Source organism: Conger conger, chromosome 5 (assembly GCF_963514075.1).
Source record: "Conger conger chromosome 5, fConCon1.1, whole genome shotgun sequence".
NCBI lineage: Eukaryota > Metazoa > Chordata > Actinopteri > Anguilliformes > Congridae > Conger > Conger conger.
The window spans coordinates 37,974,827-37,993,800 of NC_083764.1; the positions used below are offsets into that span (position 1 = coordinate 37,974,827).

Consider the following 18,974-nt stretch of genomic DNA (forward strand, 5'->3'; position numbering starts at 1 on the left):
AAAAAACACCTAATAAACCGCTCGGTGAGTGTAAGTAATGCTACTGTGCTACTGTGCCTACACATTCATATATGTTACACATGCAGGGACACAAGTAAGCATGTATACAAATATCAAGATTATAACATGAAAGATTATCGCGGTGTATTTTTATCAAAAATAATAGAAATACAACATAATAATATCTTCCCACCCTTGCATACAATTTCTGGCAGACCAACTGCCCTGCAGAGTACGTGACCTGAGTGAATTCCCCGCACTTTTCAGTCCCTCAGCTTGTGACTGTTTGTTAATTTGTGATGGGATAATGTACATTTTTAAACTTCACTCCCACCTGTGGTCCATATTGCTGATTTGGGAGACTTCTGACCACTCACAAGGATCAGGGGGGCAGGTGATTATGATAAATTTAAAAAACCAAGTGACCTGTGCTCCCTTGAGCTGCTTTTTTTGTAAAATGTTGACATTTTGTGCACCATTGTCCGACATATTCTTGAAGTATCACTGTCACTGCAAGACTTGATATGTGCAGCAGCAAGAAGGTTGCCTGATGTGGAAGCCAATATGGGTCAATTTTGAGGGCCCCTGTACCCTGAATGGTTGGTTATTCTCATTGATCAAACCACATTCTAACATTTTCTCATATAGGTTAACATAAAAACAATATTTAAAACCTAAAAGTGACTGATTTCTCACAAATTGTTAGGGATCTAGGAAGGTCCAAAATTATGTTATACATGTAGATAGATGATTTGGATGATAACCTAAACGCTTAATGTCGCCAACAGTGTCATTTGTATAATGTATAGGTATACGCATTTGAGCAAAAGGCTGAGAAAACAAAGTGAAACAATGTGTACAGATATTTGGAATATGCTGGGATCAAGATTTCCATCATTGTCAGTAAACAATGTTGGTCACACTCGATGACAAAAAGCGCTCCATCAAATACCAAACTTAGCAATGTGCAACATTCAATATACCAAAACAAATTTAAAATAAGAGAAAACTGGCATATGGTAGCCATGTTTCTTTATTGATGCGATTTGAGCATGCTGTATTTCTGACAAGATTCTGTTCAATTAATGACAATGTACTCTTTCTGTCCGTGATGGGCCAAATTAAGCTGTTACACTCATAAGCTGGTGGGTTTTATCTTACTTGTATGCTATATGCAACTGTATAGCAGCTGGTTACTGCCCTTTGGTTTTTTGCAAATTCAAGCATGCACTTGTAGATCTATTAAATAATTAAATAAAACAATTTTGCTCCATGATTTTTTATTTTTTCATTTTTTCATCAATCAGTCTTCAGTGAAAAATACCCAGCCTTAACTATGATTATGGAAAATGTTATAATTATTATGGAGGATACTCCATCCATCCATCCATCATCACCCGCTTATCCGGAGTCGGGTCGCGGGGGCAGTAGGCAAAGCCGGGTATTCCAGGCGTCCCTCTCCCCAGCAACGCATTCTAGCTCCTCCTGGGGGATCCCAAGGCGTTCTCTGGCCAGGAGAGATATATAATCTCTCCAGCGGGCTCTGGGTCTCCCTCGGGGTCTCCGCCCAGTTAGACGAGCCCGGAAAACCTCCAAAGGGAGGCGCCCGGGAGGCATCCTGATCAGATGCCCGAACCACCTCAATTGGCTCCTTTCGACGCGAAGGAGCAGCGGCTCTACTCCGAGCTCCCTCCGGATGTCCGAGCTCCTCACCCTATCACTAAGGCTGAGCCCGGCCACCCTACGGAGGAAGCTCATTTCGGCCGCTTGTATATGCGATCTCGTTCTTTCGGTCACTACCCAAAGCTCGTGACCATAGGTGAGGGTTGGGACGTAGATCGACCAGTAAATCGAGAGCTTCGCCTTCCGGCTCAGCTCCTTCTTCACCACAACGGTCCGGTGCAACGCCCGCATTACTGCTGACGCTGCACTGATCCGCCTGTCGATCTCACGCTCCCTTCTACCCTCACTCGTGAACAAGACCCTGAGATACTTGAACTCCTTCACTTGGGGCAAAGACTCGTTGCCAACCCGGAGGGAGCAATCCACCTTTTTCCGGCAGAGAACCATGGCCTCGGACTTGGAGGTGCTGACTCTCATCCCGGCCGCTTCACACTCGGCTGCAAACCGCTCCAGTGCGTGCTGAAGGTCACGGTCCGATGAAGCCAGCAGAACCACATCATCCGCAAAAAGCAGAGATGCGATTCTGAGGTCACCAAACCGGACACTCTCCTCACCTCGGCTGCGCCTTGAGATCCTGTCCATGAATACCACAAACAGGACCGGTGACAAGGGGCAACCTTGGCGGAGTCCAACACCCACAGGAAACGTGCTTGACTTTGTGCTGAGAATGCGGACACAGCTCTCACTTTGGTTATACAGGGACCTGATGGCTCGTAACAACGGCCCCGGTACCCCATACTCCCGCAGTACACCCCACAGGGTTCCCCGGGGGACACGGTCGAAAGCCTTCTCCAAGTCCACAAAGCATACTGGATACTGTAATTGCATATTGTGGCATGTTTTCATGTAAAGTGTTCACTGGAAGAGTGTCTATGTATGTTTAACATTGTGTTTAACATCGAGGACCATATTGGATATAAGTATTTCTAATACTTAACATGTTATGTGGCGGCACAAAAACAGCACTTCCCCGGCAAATGCTTATTGCACCCACATGGAAACTGAGTCAATGAGCGATGTCACAGTCACCTTGTTGGAAAGTCTTTAATGCGAAGGGAACATCGCAATTAATTCTGTGCATTTTCACTCCTTGGAGCAATTTTTTTTGTTGGCTCCATTGGAAGGAGGAAGATTGAGGGAGTATGGATCCCCTGTAGGGGCGGCACGGAAGGTGCAGTGGGTATGTCAGTTCTGGATGTGCTTGTTTGACCAAGTCCAAGACCACATATTATCATGGTGTGACAGTCAGATGACCACCATCAGATTTTAAAAAGCACAGACTTTCAAGAATGCACAGTATGTTCAGTCAGAAACAGAGAGCAGATCAAATCTCCAGATTCTTTGAAGGTACAGTTTGTACAGTCAGTCTGTACTGCCGGAAACACTTAAAAAATAATTTAATAAAAATTAAAAAAGAAATCTGGGAGTGTAATATAATAAGTGAGGGAAATCTTCCTGTGTGTTTTAGAGTAAGAAGAAAAATGAATAAATGAGCCATAAAGATACCCTTAACTTGTACTATATGTTTTCATTTTGACATTCCCAATGGGAATTGGAGTCATTGTATCAGGCTAACCTTTGACAACTTTAATGCTAACCTTTAACACTTTAACCCTTGTGTTGTCTTAAGCAGAGAAAACCCCCTAAATGATCTTTTTTTTTCAACTTGAAATTTGATGACAAAGTTAGTGATGAGTGACAGGTTGTTTCTTTATTCAAAATAGGTTAGAAAAATAGAAATTCAACTAAACTGGTTTATTTTCAGGGTTTAGCGAAGGTTTGTCATTTTTTACCCTTAGGACAAGGGGAGTATACAGAATGTTAAGACTGCACAAGGGTTAAACTTCACTTCAAGTGGTTGGCTGTAATACTGTCCTTTCAATTTCATTGCAAAGGCAGCAATTCCATTAAGCTAATTCTACAGAATATTTGTCAAATTAATTTGAATGCCATTTATATGCAATTTGAAATGCATATTAAATGGAAATTTATTTGTCATTTGTGACAGTGTCATATGTCATAATACAAGTAAGTAATCATGAAAATGGCTGTATTATAATGGTTTAAGAATTATGGCTGAATGCAATAACTTTGTCTCAGAATATGCAGAATTACGCATTCATTTAGCAAAGGTAATATACATTACAAAATTATGACAAAATCATGCTAAGAAGAATCTAGAGGCTAGAAGAGATTGACATTGGGGCATCCAGTGTAGATTAGAAGAAGCTTACTGTGCTGAAAAGGTCAGTCAGGCTTATTTATCCCTGGTCTTTTACGTAGCTGGTTTCACCCTTTAGATAAAATTGTTTGAGTAAGGACATTCTTTATTGATCGTGGGTCTGGCAGTTTCAAGCCCCTTCTTCCCCACTTCCCCCAGGTCTGCTGCTTGTAAAACTCGGAAAAAAAGAACAAAAAAAAGAATTGTGTAACCTAATGTCCCCCATCAACATAACAATTTTGATTGTTCACCTCAGATCTCATTTCAACAGGCTGAAAGTTGTGATAAGCTGCCCCATTATTAGTGAGCTACCCCTTTGTGTGGGCTCTGTGCTTTGGTTACCATCCCCATCCCTTTGGTCTACTCTTCACAAAGAGGCATGTGAAAGGTCACAATCCCAGGGAGTCAGGTGACATAGGTATCACAATTGGCCCACATGCAGAGAACACACCATTGGGTGGGTTGCAATAGGTGACAATGAGTAAGAAGTTAGATAACGTTGGGGCTACTTTGTTTGCAAAGTTCTTTTTTCTTACTAGGGAAAACAAGTGAGATAAATGTATGTATGTAATTAACAGGTTGCACCTGTTCCCAAAGCAGCATTTTTCTGGCAGTGAAATCTTGTCACACTAATCTTTATGCAACTTGAGAAGAACATGTGAAGAGATAAGCGTGTTCAGTAATAATGAGGCTGCATTCCGTAGCCTAAGATCATGCAGCCAACCAGAAGCATGAAGTTGAACTTTGTACCTGTCATCTTCCTGGGGGGGGAGTAAGGCCAGGAGCACAATGTCAACAGAGGGATGTGGCATTTACGTACATTCACATTTATAATTCATATTCACATACATTCCGTAGATTCTCTTGTCCAGATTCAATGTCACAACAGGTTGTTGTCATAACATAAACTTACAATATAAAAAGTCAAGTGTGCAAGAGGGAGATTAAGTAAATGTACAGTATTTGAGCATATTGTAAAAGATGTAGCAAATAGAGATCAGAATCTGTATGCTGAGAGAGACCGAGCAAGAAAGGGAGTACAAAACAAGCACAAAAGCTTTCGTTGTGTTCTGGTTTGTTTTCACTTTTAGTTTCTTTTTTATTTCTTATTTTGATCCTGTGAGGGTGACGGGAGAAGATATTAATAAATTGATATTTATGGGCCCTATTGGGCCCTACAGACTCAGGGGTTAACAAATGTTTGAGGGTTTTATACACAAGTTTAATTTTCACATAATATCTAATAGTGGAGGCGGCACGGATGGTGCAGTGGGTAGCACTGCCGCCTCACAGCAAGGAGGTCCTGGGTTCGAATCCCGGTCGGCCGGGGCCTCTCTGTGCGGAGTTTGCATGTTCTCCCCGTGTCTGCGTGGGTTTCCTCCCACAGTCCAAAGACATGCAGGTTAGGCTGATTGCAGAGTCTAAATTGCCCGTAGGCATGAGTGTGTGAGTGAATGGTGCGTGTGCCCTGCGATGGACTGGCGACCTGTCCAGGGTGTATTCCTGCCTTTTGCCCAATGTATGCTGGGATAGGCTCCAGCCCCCCTGCGACCCTGATCAGGATAAGCGGGTTCAGATAATGGATGGATGGATGAATCTAATAGTGGAATGACTTCTCTCTCAAAGCGCTTTTCTGAAGAACTCCCATTTCCTGAGCATTTATTAAAAACCCAAGTCAGGCAACTAATTTTGTGAATAAGTGGTTTCAAAATCTACTCTAATTTATTTTGAAAACTGCAACAATAATATAGTTTTCCAACATGTAAATTTTAAATTTTAAAAATAGCCATTTTGCAGCAAAGCTGTACAAACCTGTAAAAATTAAAGGTTTCATATTCAATCGATATTTAATCAACCACAGAAATCGTGTTCCCCTGTAATCTAGCTGTTTCTTCAGCAACAGTGCAAGAGCAACATCTGAAAGTTGGGGGAAGCGACCTTCTGGAATTCTAAATTAGCATATCTCACCAGATCTTTAGCCCCAAAGGAACTTACCTAGCCAGCTCCTCTGACAGGGGTGTGTCCACACTGTCGACGGACACGGGCTGGTACCAGGTCCTCCTCCTTTTCTCCATGAAGTGCGTGTCCGATGCTATGAACAGAGTTGTCTTTTTAACACTGCTTTGCCCCAGCAGAGCGGCACCGCACTGTAGCCGGAAGCAGCCTGTGCACCCACACGATCAGCTCACCTCCTGAAGTTACTGTGGAAACGGCTGGATATGCCACAGAGGGTGGGAAGAAAAGATGGCACAAAGCACTGTACTGTACTGTACAAGGCTGCAGAGGAGGAAAAAAAAACTACAACACTTCTCTTAGCTGGCCCTTCAGCTATTGTGCCTACACAGTACACATTTTATATCTTTATTTTGGCAAAGATACATTCTTATGTACAGAAAGTAATGGTTTTTGATTCACCCCGTACGGAAAAGGTACGTACACTACCATTCAAAAGTATGGGGTCACCTTGTCTTTTTCTGCTTTAATATTTTATTTTCTCTGTTTGTAATCAAACAATTCATACGTGGTCACTGCACAGACTTTTTATTTGTAGTTCCACATGTCAATGTTCGAGACAAATAAAAGATTCGGTATTTGGTTGCATATCCTTTGCATGCCATGACCTCTTGATATCTGTTACCCATGAACATTATCTTATTTTCAGGTTGTCCTACAAGCGGTACAAAAACTCTTTGCATTTGAATTGAACTCTATGGGAATTGGGGGTTAGACTACTGCTGATACAGTATGGAACACAATTGTTGGCTAAATGGTTTCAAGTCATCAAAGGTCCAAGGTATCAAATTAACCTCAAACCAATGGGTTGCTGTCAGATATGCAGTAGATACTACAAGAAATGTTTCTCCTGAATATCTTTTCCATTGAGCAGCCTTGGTTGGGTACCTGGTCACCTCACCTGGTCCAGCTGGTGGTTCCATTTTACAATTATTGAGGCCACTGTGCTCCTGGGAACACGCAACACTTTAGAAATTGATTTATAACCATGCCCTGATCTATGCCTTGCCACAGTTGTATTGCAGAGGTCTACAGAGAGTTCCTTTGACATGCAAGTATGATATGTGTGAATTGTGGGACCTTGTAAAGCAGCTCAGATAGGATCTCCTTTATTGTTATTTGTTGTGTTATAACCTGGAGCCACTCATTGTATTCCAATTCACCAACTTCATTTTGACAATCAGCCTCTCATATTGCAGTCAGTCCAGTTTAAATCTAGTCCACGGTGATAATATTATAAGCCCAATAGGTTTGTTTGGTATGGCCTTTAAGTATGTTTGGATATATGGAATCCTGATCCTGTCACCTTATTTATCAAAATATATGGTTTCTTCCTTTCTCCTGGGCATTTAATTAGGTATCTCCATTTTTAATCTCTCTTCAACCATGGGGAAAGGTCATGCTGAACCACATGAATTCAGTTATTGCATAACATTCTAAATGCTTAGTCATCAGAGCCAGGAATAATCACTGTGCATTCACCATCATGCAATGCAACATTGTGTCCTAATATCTTCACATTTGAGGTTTTTGCACACAAATTCTTTGTACATAAGTTAAATTCAGTAACTTGCATCTCTTAGCATTGCGCAACAGAATATTAGTGTGTGTACCCTCCATTGCTAAGAGATGAAGTTTAAAAGCTGTGATTAAAAGCTGAACATCTTGAGACAGAAATGGGCTAGCAGGTAGGCTAAGTGAGTAGTGCCTTTGATGCACAATAGGGTCCTCTCATATAACCGTTAGAGTGAAGGGTGATCTGTTTGGGATCTTTCACCTGCACTGCAGTGGAATTCAAATATCTGCTTTCAGAGTTCAAATAACTACACTTGAAATGTTTTTAAACTGAATTTTTCGGTAACGTTTTGGAAGGTGCCCAGAGTATTTCTTTGACATGATTTCTTAAATATGAGATAATCCTGAGAAGATATGAAATAGTCTCTGAACTATTTTATAAAAGACCTATGGTGAAGGGTCACAGTATATCTGAGTTTTTAGCGGGGACAATATATACTGTCCTTTTTTTTTGTTGATTTTACAAATGTCAGATTAAATTGTTAAATTAACTTTTATCAGAAATGAAGTCAAGATCATATTGATTCCATTTCGTTGCAATACAATCCAACCTTTAAACCAAGCCCCATTGCATGGTGAAATTGCAGTGTCTTTGGACTCTGTTGATTGACAAGAAAATATTTGACTGCAGACCTGGGTCAAATACATAATTGTTTTGCCTGGTGCATTTGAGCCAACCAAGAGGACCATAAGGCAGGGCTTGCTCTTTTTGAGAGCATTTCATAGGTACCAATCATCCCAGTAAACCATAGAAAAACATTTTAGTCAAAAACAATTATGTACTTGACCCATGTCTGCGTGACTGACAGAAAAACAGCTCAAGCTAGGTGTTGAAATGTGACCAGTGCTTGACCATTCCAGGTTGGTAGCTTGTAATTTCAAGCTGGTCATAGCTGGATTTTACACCAGGGTGATATGTGTTCTCTGTGGGAGAGCCTGCGCTGTGAAGTTCTTATTCAGGTAGCTGTAGGGTTACTGTGCTTTGCCTGCTGAAGAGTACTGTTCTCATCTCTGGTAACATGAATACGGCAAGATCCCTCTCCTGAAGGGTGTTGGATATCCTGCGGGCTCTCGGGTGTCCAGTCACCTGGTCACGCTTATTACGAATTGAGCAGGTGAACTCTGGCACTTAGAGTCTCAGCTGTATTTTGCGGGACTCCCGGAAGAGAGCCAAATCCAGGGAGATGCAGGAGGGAGAGTCCGCAGGCCCGCCGGCGACGGCGGGAACGAGGGAGGGAGACGGTGGAGGGGTCGTGCCTTCGGCGCCTCCGCTCCCTTCCTCCCCCCCGGGTACTCCCGCCAGGCCTCAGCCCGGCTGCAGGCCCAGGCTCGTGTTCCACACCCAGCTCGCCCACGGGAGTCACACGGGCTCCATCCACAGCTTCACCAACGTCAAGGAGCTGTACGCTAAGATCGCGGAGGTGTTCCACATCCCGGCGTCCCAGGTAGGCCGGGGAAGAGGGGTTTGTTTTTCAGCATTTCAAAAAGTCGTCCAAAGTTTCAAGTTGCGTGACGTCGTTGCATCTTCCTTCAAGCGTTCAGTGCAGTTAGACAGTTTCACGTCTCTATGTCTGAGGTAGGCCACAGTGCTCCTTCCCTCGCAGGAAAGAAGAGGGTTTGTTTTTCGTCAAAAACTCATCCAAGATTCAAGTTGTGTCACATAATTATCATTATCATGTGCAGTTAGACAGTGGATTCTGCCATTTGTCAGAATTAATTAAGGCTCTGCAGTAAAGTGACTGTAAAATAAGTTTTAGTTATCAGGGTTTTATTTGATTGACAGCTCTGGCTCTGGCTTGGCATGTACAATATGCAATTTGTCTGTTGTGTCTTTATTTTGAAAGTTAAATACTATATTTTACCTGTACCTTGAATTGGAATCTTAATGATTGATGTCACATTGCATCACAGTATTCCTGGTTGCTTTAGGCTATTTAAGGGGGGGTTTTGAAATGTGTCTCATTGAAATGGTTTGAACATTGACAGTTTGGTTTTCTGTGTTAATTAGCATTTTTATAGAAGTTGCTTCGTTATTATTCTGCAGGCAGAAATAACAATAATTTGGTAGGAGAAACAGTTACAATGTGGTTTGCGGGAAGGAAGCAGGGCAACCCGAGGACCATGTCTACTGGTTAAGTAGACACACACCTGGACTACGTTGTGAATTCGTCCAAGGTTTTAAAATGAGTGTTCTTTCTGCAGTAGGTGTCTGAATCTGGGGAAACAGCAAGGGAGCAGAGAACTATGTGAAAACAGGAAAAGCTACAGAGCTGAAAAGCTGCGGTTCGGTTTGCTTTTATTTGCTGTTTGTTATTTATAGTGCTGATCGGCCGTGATTGTGACGGCCGAAGACTTGGTATTTTTAGAGTCGCTCTTGCCGGTGTATAAATAAAACACCAATGCAATGCGGACTTTCGATATTTCCCTGTGTCCAGCTCGTTAGATGCTCTACTGTATGTAGGGCAGGGTATTAACTGTGATTATCATGTACTCTCTTTTCAAAAACTTCACATTGACAAATGTTGCTGCTGTTCATGTTAATGTTAATCTTAATGTGCAAATGTTGCTATTAATGTAGACAACCTGTATCCTCCCCCCATAGATCCTGTTCTGTACACTGAACTCTCATAAAGTGGACATGCAGAAACTGCTGGGGGGACAGATCGGTCTTGAAGATTTCATCTTCGCCCACGTGAGGGGGGAAACAAAGGAGGTTGAGATCAACAAGACAGAGGAGGCTCTTGGCCTGACCATCACAGACAATGGCGCGGGATATGCTTTCATTAAGGTAGGGGCTTTCTAAGCTTAAAGGTCCCAAATCATACACCTTTCCAGTGTTTTATTTTAGGGCCTGATACGTTTGTGTGGTTTTAAAGGTACAATAGGTAATTTCGGACTCCTAACGGTCAAGAGAGGAATTGCAGCAACAAACACCCTCAAACCACGTCATGCACTGTTTTGGAAAGTTGACAGTGACAAACACGACAGAGCCTGCTGTCTTTCGTAGTATTCTAGTAAGAAAAAGTTTGCCGAACAGGTGACGTTATGAAATGTTGACTTTAGTTTGCTGGACAGCACGTTTTCACTTCAGCTTACCAACTATATTATGACCAAGCAACTTATTTAGCTATGGAACTAGCTGGCTATATAACTAAGATATGACACCACAAACGATGCAACTGCAACTTAGAGTTTGAGACAAATATAGGTTTAGCTAAACACGCATGATTCAACACGTAAAGAGATAAAAGGAACGTATAGCTGCCCAAATTGCACACCAGACAAGCGATCACTGAAACTCTGTTTACTATTGCTTATTATCCAAGTGAAGAGTTCCTTATTGGTAACAGCAAGCAAATTAGCTGTTAGTTAGCTTGCCAAATTTACAAATATCCACCTGAGACGCAACGCATGTGCAACAATGCTCGCAACACTCGCTACTATGTTCGTATTGCCTCAGCTGGATATTCGTAAATTCATCGAGCTATGGCTAATTTGCTTGTTGCTACCGATAGCGAACTGGCATTGTTTTATAACTAGATATGTAGTCTTCGCTTGGAAAATAAGCAATAATATAGTTTATAGTTTCAGTGATAGCTTGTCTGGAGTGCAATTTGGGCAGCTACACTTCACATCAGAATAAGCCCCCATGCCATTGGATGTGGCAATTAGAACCATTTTTCAACCAATGGGCTTGAATTATTGTACAGCTACGCAATGTTTTGATACAGAGTGATGGCCTGTCAACTGTATATTTTGAAACCTGAATTCATGGACTATAAACACAATAGGAAGGGATTTACAATGGTCTTGTAACAATGTTTTAACACAAAAATAGCTATTAGCTATTAGCTATTGTCCCTTTAAGTACAAAAATAATCTCTATTTAGTTGTGTATATATATATACTTTATCCAACGAACCTCATGCGCTTTACCAAGAACAAGCTGGTTTACTGACTGTGGTTGCATCCAAAATTGCATGCTTAGCATACTACTTATACTACTTTTCAATGAAAATCGCCTGGGATTTAGTAAGAGTAGTCGTATGTTAGTATGCGGTTTCGAATGCAGCGTGTGTCTTTAAGGCTCATTGATATCAATGAACCTCTGTTCTAATTGGCTGGCTAGCTCCAACGAACTGAACATGGTCTGTGCACTTGGATTCATACTGGCTACAAGGTGGGCCATGCTGAAGCAAACAAGTGATGTCATAACTTCACGGAAGTTCAAACGGCTTGTTGAAATGCACATTCTCTTCATACGAATTGTGTGGATTTTTTTCGGGACTGTGTGTTTTCATACTTTCACAGTGTTTTTCAACTCCTTTATAATCCACATACCAATGTAATGTTATTTAACATTAATATGGGACCTTTAAGTGATAATTGTAAAGAAGGCAAACTATGGATTGTTTGCAAATCCCTATGCATAGTCAGTGATGGCTCCCTCCCCTTGTCCTAATATTACAATATAAACAGAGGATCAAAGAGGGCAGTACCATTGACCGGGTGAAGACTGTATGTGTAGGTGACCACATTGAGGCCATCAACGAATGCAGCATTGTTGGATGCAGGCACTATGAGGTTGCCAAGATGCTGAAGGAGCTGCCAAGGGGAGCACCCTTCACCCTTCGCCTGGTGGAACCTAAGAAAGCCTTTGGTGAGTAAGCACTTTAACACATATGCAATTCATGTAAACCATTCTTCATTTAAGTTGCATATTTAAATAATTATTTAAAAAAGAAACAGTGCTCTTGAGTATGATAGATATGACCAAATGAACAACACACAATATGAATATGCCAGTTACTATCTGGTTAAACGCTAAGATGAGTTTATCAGGTATCTGTTTCAATTTATCTGGCTGGCATTAAACTGAGAGTAAAACTTGAGTTTTTGTAAAACTGTAGAAACAGCACCATGCTGTGGCAACACATCAGCAATGCAAAAAGAGTCAAGTGTCTGCCAATGGTTATAATCTTAGAATAAAATCCTACTGCGGGCATGAGTCACAGAATGTACAACAGTGCAAAGATTCAGCAGAAAGATGGAATGTACAATTTACTGTCTCTCTCTCTTTCTTTCTCTCTCTCAGATATGATTGGCCAGAGGACAAAGGCACCCAAGTCCAGTGAAGGGAAGATAACGAGTGGGAGAGAGACCCTCCGACTCAGATCTCAGGGGGATGCCACAGTACAGGAAGTGGTGAGTTTGCACAAACAGACATGGACAGATAGTGAGTAACCCAAAACACATAATTCACATATTAACTTCATATAGATAGGACAGTGGATATAGCACTAGAGGATCAGTGCTTTTGTAGAAGAAGAGAAATACAATAAAGTGATAGAAATAGAATTTATACATTGCCTCAATTGTCAGTAACCTTACAACCTTACTTACACATCAGACAAAATGAACTCCTTTCAATTTCCTTATGGATGACCTGTCATCTACAGGTAGTGGATATGAAAAGTGTTCCAGCAGGGAAGGCTTATGTTGGTTCCATAATTGGATGGTTTACAGTTTCTGGCATGGCTCTCATCCTTAAATTGCAAGTTAGATCTCAATTCAATATTTCCACAGAGGTCCACAGAGAATGATAAGTCATTCAGTGGTTGGAGGAGCATGATTCTGATAACTTATCTATAACTCATGACATTCTCAGCCACCATATCTGAACCCAGTCAATTATGTACTGTATGCTCTGGAACGATGCCTGAGGCAACATTTACACAGTTTTCCACTTCCATCACCGAAGCAGGAGTTGATTGAGTTTCTTAATACAAGCGTGGTGTCATATTCCTCCTGCATAATTCCAGAATCTGGTAGATTCCATGCTATAGGGCATGCAGGCTGTACTGGCTACAAGTACTATTACACTATTAGGTCACATTGGGCTATTTCTTGTTCACTCCCTGTAGTTGAACATTAACTGTGAACAGTCATAGGAGTGGTGCAGAGGCAGGGAACAGGCCCCCGTGCCTTGCTGAAGACTTGGCCTATGTTGTGGTAGAGGTTGGTACAAAGGATAGGAGGAGATTCTTCGGTCACCGGAGCAGTAGTAGACAGAACAGAGGCAGAGTGGAGGCAGGAAACATGGCAGCCCAGGGTCCGGCCTGCTATGGTCCCTTGGATCCAGTCTATGCTTGGATTGTGGCGTAGAAGCCAGGACCTGCCCAGAATGGCAGGAACATGGAGCGACTTCATAACATAAAAGGTGATCTCCTCATGGTGATTGCCCGAGATCAGGAGGTTCACAGAGGACAGTGTCCACTTCAACCCGTGATAGCGTTAGTCCAGAGAGCTTTGGACAGGGTAGAAGTTTGCACAAATGGTAAAACAAAACAGTGCAAATGTGAGCAAAAATGCATGCTTAATGAGAGTGGTCAGAGGAAAAGGGCAGACTGGTCAAAGCTGACAGGAAGGTGACAGTAACGCAAATAACCAAGCATTATAACAGGGGTATGCAGAAGAGCATCTCTGAACACAAAACACGTCAAACCATCTAAGTGCATAGGCTACAGCAGCAGAAGTCTAATAAGTCAAATAAATACCTAATAAAGTGCTCATCGAGTGTATGTGAATGTAACGGATTCTTGATCTTGAGTCATGGAGACTTTCCCCCCCAGCCGAACGAGTTTGAAGACAGAGCTGTGAAGACAGTGGACGACCTTCTAGAGAGCTATATGGGCATCCGGGACCTGGAATTGGGTGAGGTGGATTGCTACAATTAATGTGCTCTAGGTCAACGTTTTCCTTTAAATGCCTTCAATGAGCAGGCGTCAGAAATTCTGGGAAATTGCAAGGAACAGAGAGCCAAGGGTTGCCAAGGTAATGATCAGGTTTGATATAAACTTATTAAAGTAGCGGAACAAGCATAGAGAGGTGTTGTTCCAACGGTCCATGGTTCCAGGACATTCTTATATACACCATAAATAGCTTTGGAGTGTCGAGCACTAAGATAAAGTGCCAGAATCAATCTGTGATATTAAGGTTTCTACACTATAAAACCTAATAAGATTTACTCAAATGGTTTAATGACACCGATGGCCTTGAACCATTTGAGTTTGTAAAGAGTATTCTATACTTTCATGGAGTAAGTGCAACTTGAGTGTTGTTACCAATACTTGTGTATAAAAGTAAAACATACTCAATCATATCAATGGAAAGTGCTTTATTCACTCAGCACCTGTGATGCATATGACATATTTTATGTCTATGATAACACAGCAACAGTTCGTACAGACTGCACTGTTTTTTTTCCTCACTTATTGGTTGCCCTATGTTCTTTAACATTGTTTTAAAACAATTTTATAACCAAAACTTCCCATACACAGTAAACTCTCACAAGGTGTGAGTTCCCCCTTACCTATGCTGAAGCTACTACTCAGTACTTTTTACCACTTGAACATATTCAGCAGCTGTAAACACATTTATTTGACAATATCAGTCAAGTTTTTCTTCAGGACAAATTCTTGATTTGAACTGAATAATTTTTAGTTCTTATATCAAATAGTATACCTGGTCTCAAATGAGTTTGTTGGTCAAATCTTCATTTATTTTTCATGAATTAAACAATATCAATATTAAATAATATCAGTACATTTCAACAATTACTTGTTGACTTTTGTGTGCAAACCTCATACATTTTTTACCAAACTTGAGTGTTGCAGCATCTAAAGACAAGAACTTCATCACGCACTCAGGAAACTGTTAGCTCTGTTGTCCCTTAAGTCCTCAAGCAGTCGGTAAGACTGCTCCCTTTAGTTATGTGCAAAGATATTGATAACGCAATCATTCCAGGACTTGAGGGATCGAGGGGCTAAGGGTGATAAAAGCAACACTTTAAAACCTTTGAGTGTCACTAACCTCACCCATTCCAGTGGATAACACAGTTCTACAGTGCCCATGAGACCTTTTGGAGGTGACATAGCTGACAGTTGTGTGAATGACCAGGGATTCAACTGTGATTTCTAAATGTTATTAACTTGTGTTCACTTGAATTGAATTTGTGTTGTTGGTTGTAAAGCTAATTAATTAGAAATACAAAATAATGAAGAAATACTTGACTTACCATGTACCACACCTGATACATTTGCTTTGCTATGCCAATGTCTATGTATAATAATAATAATAATAATAATAATAATAATAATAATAATAACAATTTGGCATCAATATTGGCAAAGGTTTTTTATAAGGCTTGCCATTCATGGATCATGGATTTATTTTGGTGCTTCCCAGGATAGTACCTATGGTGACTGTCATCCACTGAAGAACTTGTTGCATCTGCATTAAGACCAAATAATCTTAACTTAAGCAAGACAGAAAACTCAAAAGTTAACTTGCAAATAAGATAGGCAATATTTTTATATATGAAACGGTGACTGAGTACATGAAAGAAAACGCTAAGATTTCCAAGTATCTTCCAGAACAAATTGATTTTCATCACTACATTATCTTTACCATAACCAAGGTGTTACTAATGTATTATTATTTTTTTAAATGCAACATGTTTAATTCAAAAACACTTAAGGCTGAAAAAATATCTGACTTATTTCCATTCAAAGTTATCCTTTTCTATTTAGTTCTACTACTTATTTTGAAGTTCTGACAAAGAAAATGCACCTACTAGACTACTTCATCTTCTACTCATACAATAGGTCTCCCTTTTATTGTAGGGCAAGTTTGGAGGCTGATTGGAGGTGTACGATATTTCAGAATGAATAAAATAGGTTTCAGAATGAATCAAAACATAGTATGTTAGTATATGAGGATTCCTGGAACACAGGAAATTCAAGTTTATGAACAGAATTTATTTTGACGGTTTTTGGCTTGTTCGGCAGTTGCTAACACACAATTGAGCTCTAATGTTGTTTCTTTGGTTTACCTTGCTAAGTCAGATTAGTCTTGGGAGGGTGGGGGAATGGAAAAGAATGTGTGCGGGGGGATTAGATAATGGCACCCTTATCACAGCCTGAAACAAACATTGGAGATTGTAGATGGACTACAAGCCATAGCTGTGATAGCTCTGCATAACTGTGAGTACTACTAATGGCAATTGTTCACCTTTAATTTCATGTGAGAGTCTAACAGTCTAGTTGGCCAGCTTGGTCACTCATGGCACTTTTCTCTTGTAGCGGCTACTATCGTGGAGGCAGGCAAAGACAAGAAGAGCCCAGATGATTTTGCCCAGGCTCTGGACTCAGTCCTGGGGGACTTTGCCTTCCCGGACGTGTTGTTGCTGGATGTGTGGAGCGCCATTGGGGATGTGAAAAGTGGATAAGTAGAGGCAGGTGACCCTACAGTAAATCAGGGGTGTGGGCAGGTCTCTATCACTCACCATTCACGTATACAATATACTTGAAAAATGATTAATGGATCAATGCAGCCAACACAGGGCGGTGATGAAATGGAAATGGATGACTCAATTCATGTTAAGTTCTGTGGTAGCAGTATTGCTCTGAACAACAAATCACCTCTAGTTATAGTGATGTTTCTGAAAATGTAAACTTTATCCAGCACAGGATTAGGCATACTGATTACAGAAAGAGGATTTCCAGGGCAATACAAATTGGACATTTAACAAACTGTTGTCGCTAAAGCAATGGTATCTTAAAATAGGTTATACAGAACTGTGAATTTTAAGGCTTTCAAATGGTATATCCTGTTACCATTGTTATTGAAAATTGCACTGTGAAAAAAAGGAATTAATTTTTAAAAACCTACACCGGCCCTGGGCCAATGAGACTTAAGGGGGTAAATTATTTGCTTTTATGGAATACCTGTACTCTATTGAAATTTCATGGAAGATTTTCTGATTTGCACTATACATACCATTGCTGCTATAAATAATCACCAGAAATATTAAACACACCTTACTTAACTGTGAGTGCATACCTCAAGAATAAAATAACTTTACCATTTCCAGGAACCAGAAATATGTAGAAACGTTACCTTATATATCAGCCATGCACAACCAAACAAAGTATTCCAAGAGTTTAAGGTTGAGAGCTTTGACAAACAGATAGAATTGTAATGCATTATCCAATAGAATATTTTGTTATTTCAAATTCAGTATTCTGCATAATGTGTTTACGTGAATCTTTTTTATTTATAATTCTTCAGTATTCAAATTAATATTTGGCTGCATGTAACACAGTCATTGATTTCAGCATTTTCAAAAGGAATACAATTCAGCCTGTGAAGTGCTATGTCCTTCCAATGTATTTAAAATATACAATATATTCCATTGTTTCTCCCAAACAATCAGAATTTAATGTACATTTGATTTGTTTTGTAAAATAAAGGGCAAAGCAAATTGTAGTAGGATTATCTATAAGCCTCAATCATGTTTTAACCAGCTGGTTAATTTACTTTGGTTGATATGGATTATGTCCTATATATGACCTATGTATTTACACACATCCTCTCACTATTACTGCATATGTTTGGGTGTGCAGGTGAATGTTCCAATGTCTTATAATATATAAATATGTTGTGGTCTATTTTTATATATTGTCAGCTAGAAAGTTGAGTGTTCAATCAAATTACCATATGGTCTGGACCTGGTAAAGAAGATTGCTGAGAGCTGTATAGGAATAGTGTTGTTAATTTAATATATGAAGTGATGAAACACTTTTTTGTCGAAGATCTGGATGTACAAGGCACATATTTCCCATGTTGCATTCTGACAATTGTTAATAAAACTCATAAAATATTATTGGTGTGGTATCACTTTCACAAATCTCCATATTTGCTACATATTTACTGTGCCGGTATCAGATGATTGTCTTTTACCATGAAATTAGACAAACAGATTGCATCTAAAATAAAATACATGGCTCGATGGGGCTGCTATGTGGCTCATTTGGCTTAAGCACTACACTGTGGGGCATGGGTGAGACCTGTGGCCTTGGATTGAATCTGGACAATGTCAGTGCTGACCATGGCTGGCAGCTGAATAGGGTTAGCAGTCGGCGTTTCATCGCTCTTTAGCAACCTCCATGGGTCAACTGCAAAGCTGCATTTGAAAGGTCTTCCTCCGACTCCAATGTATGTGAGCATAGCTGTGGGCTGTAACATGAAAAGAAGTAGGGGAGATTGGGGGCTGTTGTGACATGGACCGACCGACTGTTATACTGAGCACAAAATTGACACAAAACTGGTCCATTGAAAGGGGTGAAAGAGGACATGTATGGGAGTGTAGCTTGTTTCTGATTGCTCTTGTTAACAATGGACCCCGTGTCACAACAGACCCCGATCTCCCCTACATTATTTAAAGGAGAACAGCAGGTGTTTGAACACTCCTGAGACATCAGCAGAGGGACCATGCATGAATGCTATGAGGCCAGATTAATGACTATTATGAAGATGCTCATTCAGAAGAAGACCTCCTTGCTGAAGGTGATCGGCCATGAAATGAAGACGTTGCAGTGGAAATGCGGGTTTGCTCATGGAACTTGCACGCACGGAACGA

General features: G+C 40.7%; 1 protein-coding gene across 1 annotated transcript; it reads left to right on the forward strand.

Moving 5' to 3' along the window:
• Positions 1-8,676: 8,676 nt before the first annotated feature.
• On the forward strand, positions 8,677-18,218 carry LOC133128859 (PDZ domain-containing protein GIPC3-like). Its single transcript, XM_061242665.1, has 6 exons — positions 8,677-8,937; positions 10,095-10,280; positions 11,972-12,152; positions 12,588-12,697; positions 14,125-14,206; positions 16,636-18,218. The coding sequence occupies exons 1-6, from the start codon at positions 8,677-8,679 to the stop codon at positions 16,779-16,781; spliced, it is 966 nt and encodes a 321-aa protein (XP_061098649.1). The 3' UTR covers positions 16,782-18,218.
• The last annotated feature ends 756 nt before the right edge of the window (positions 18,219-18,974 follow it).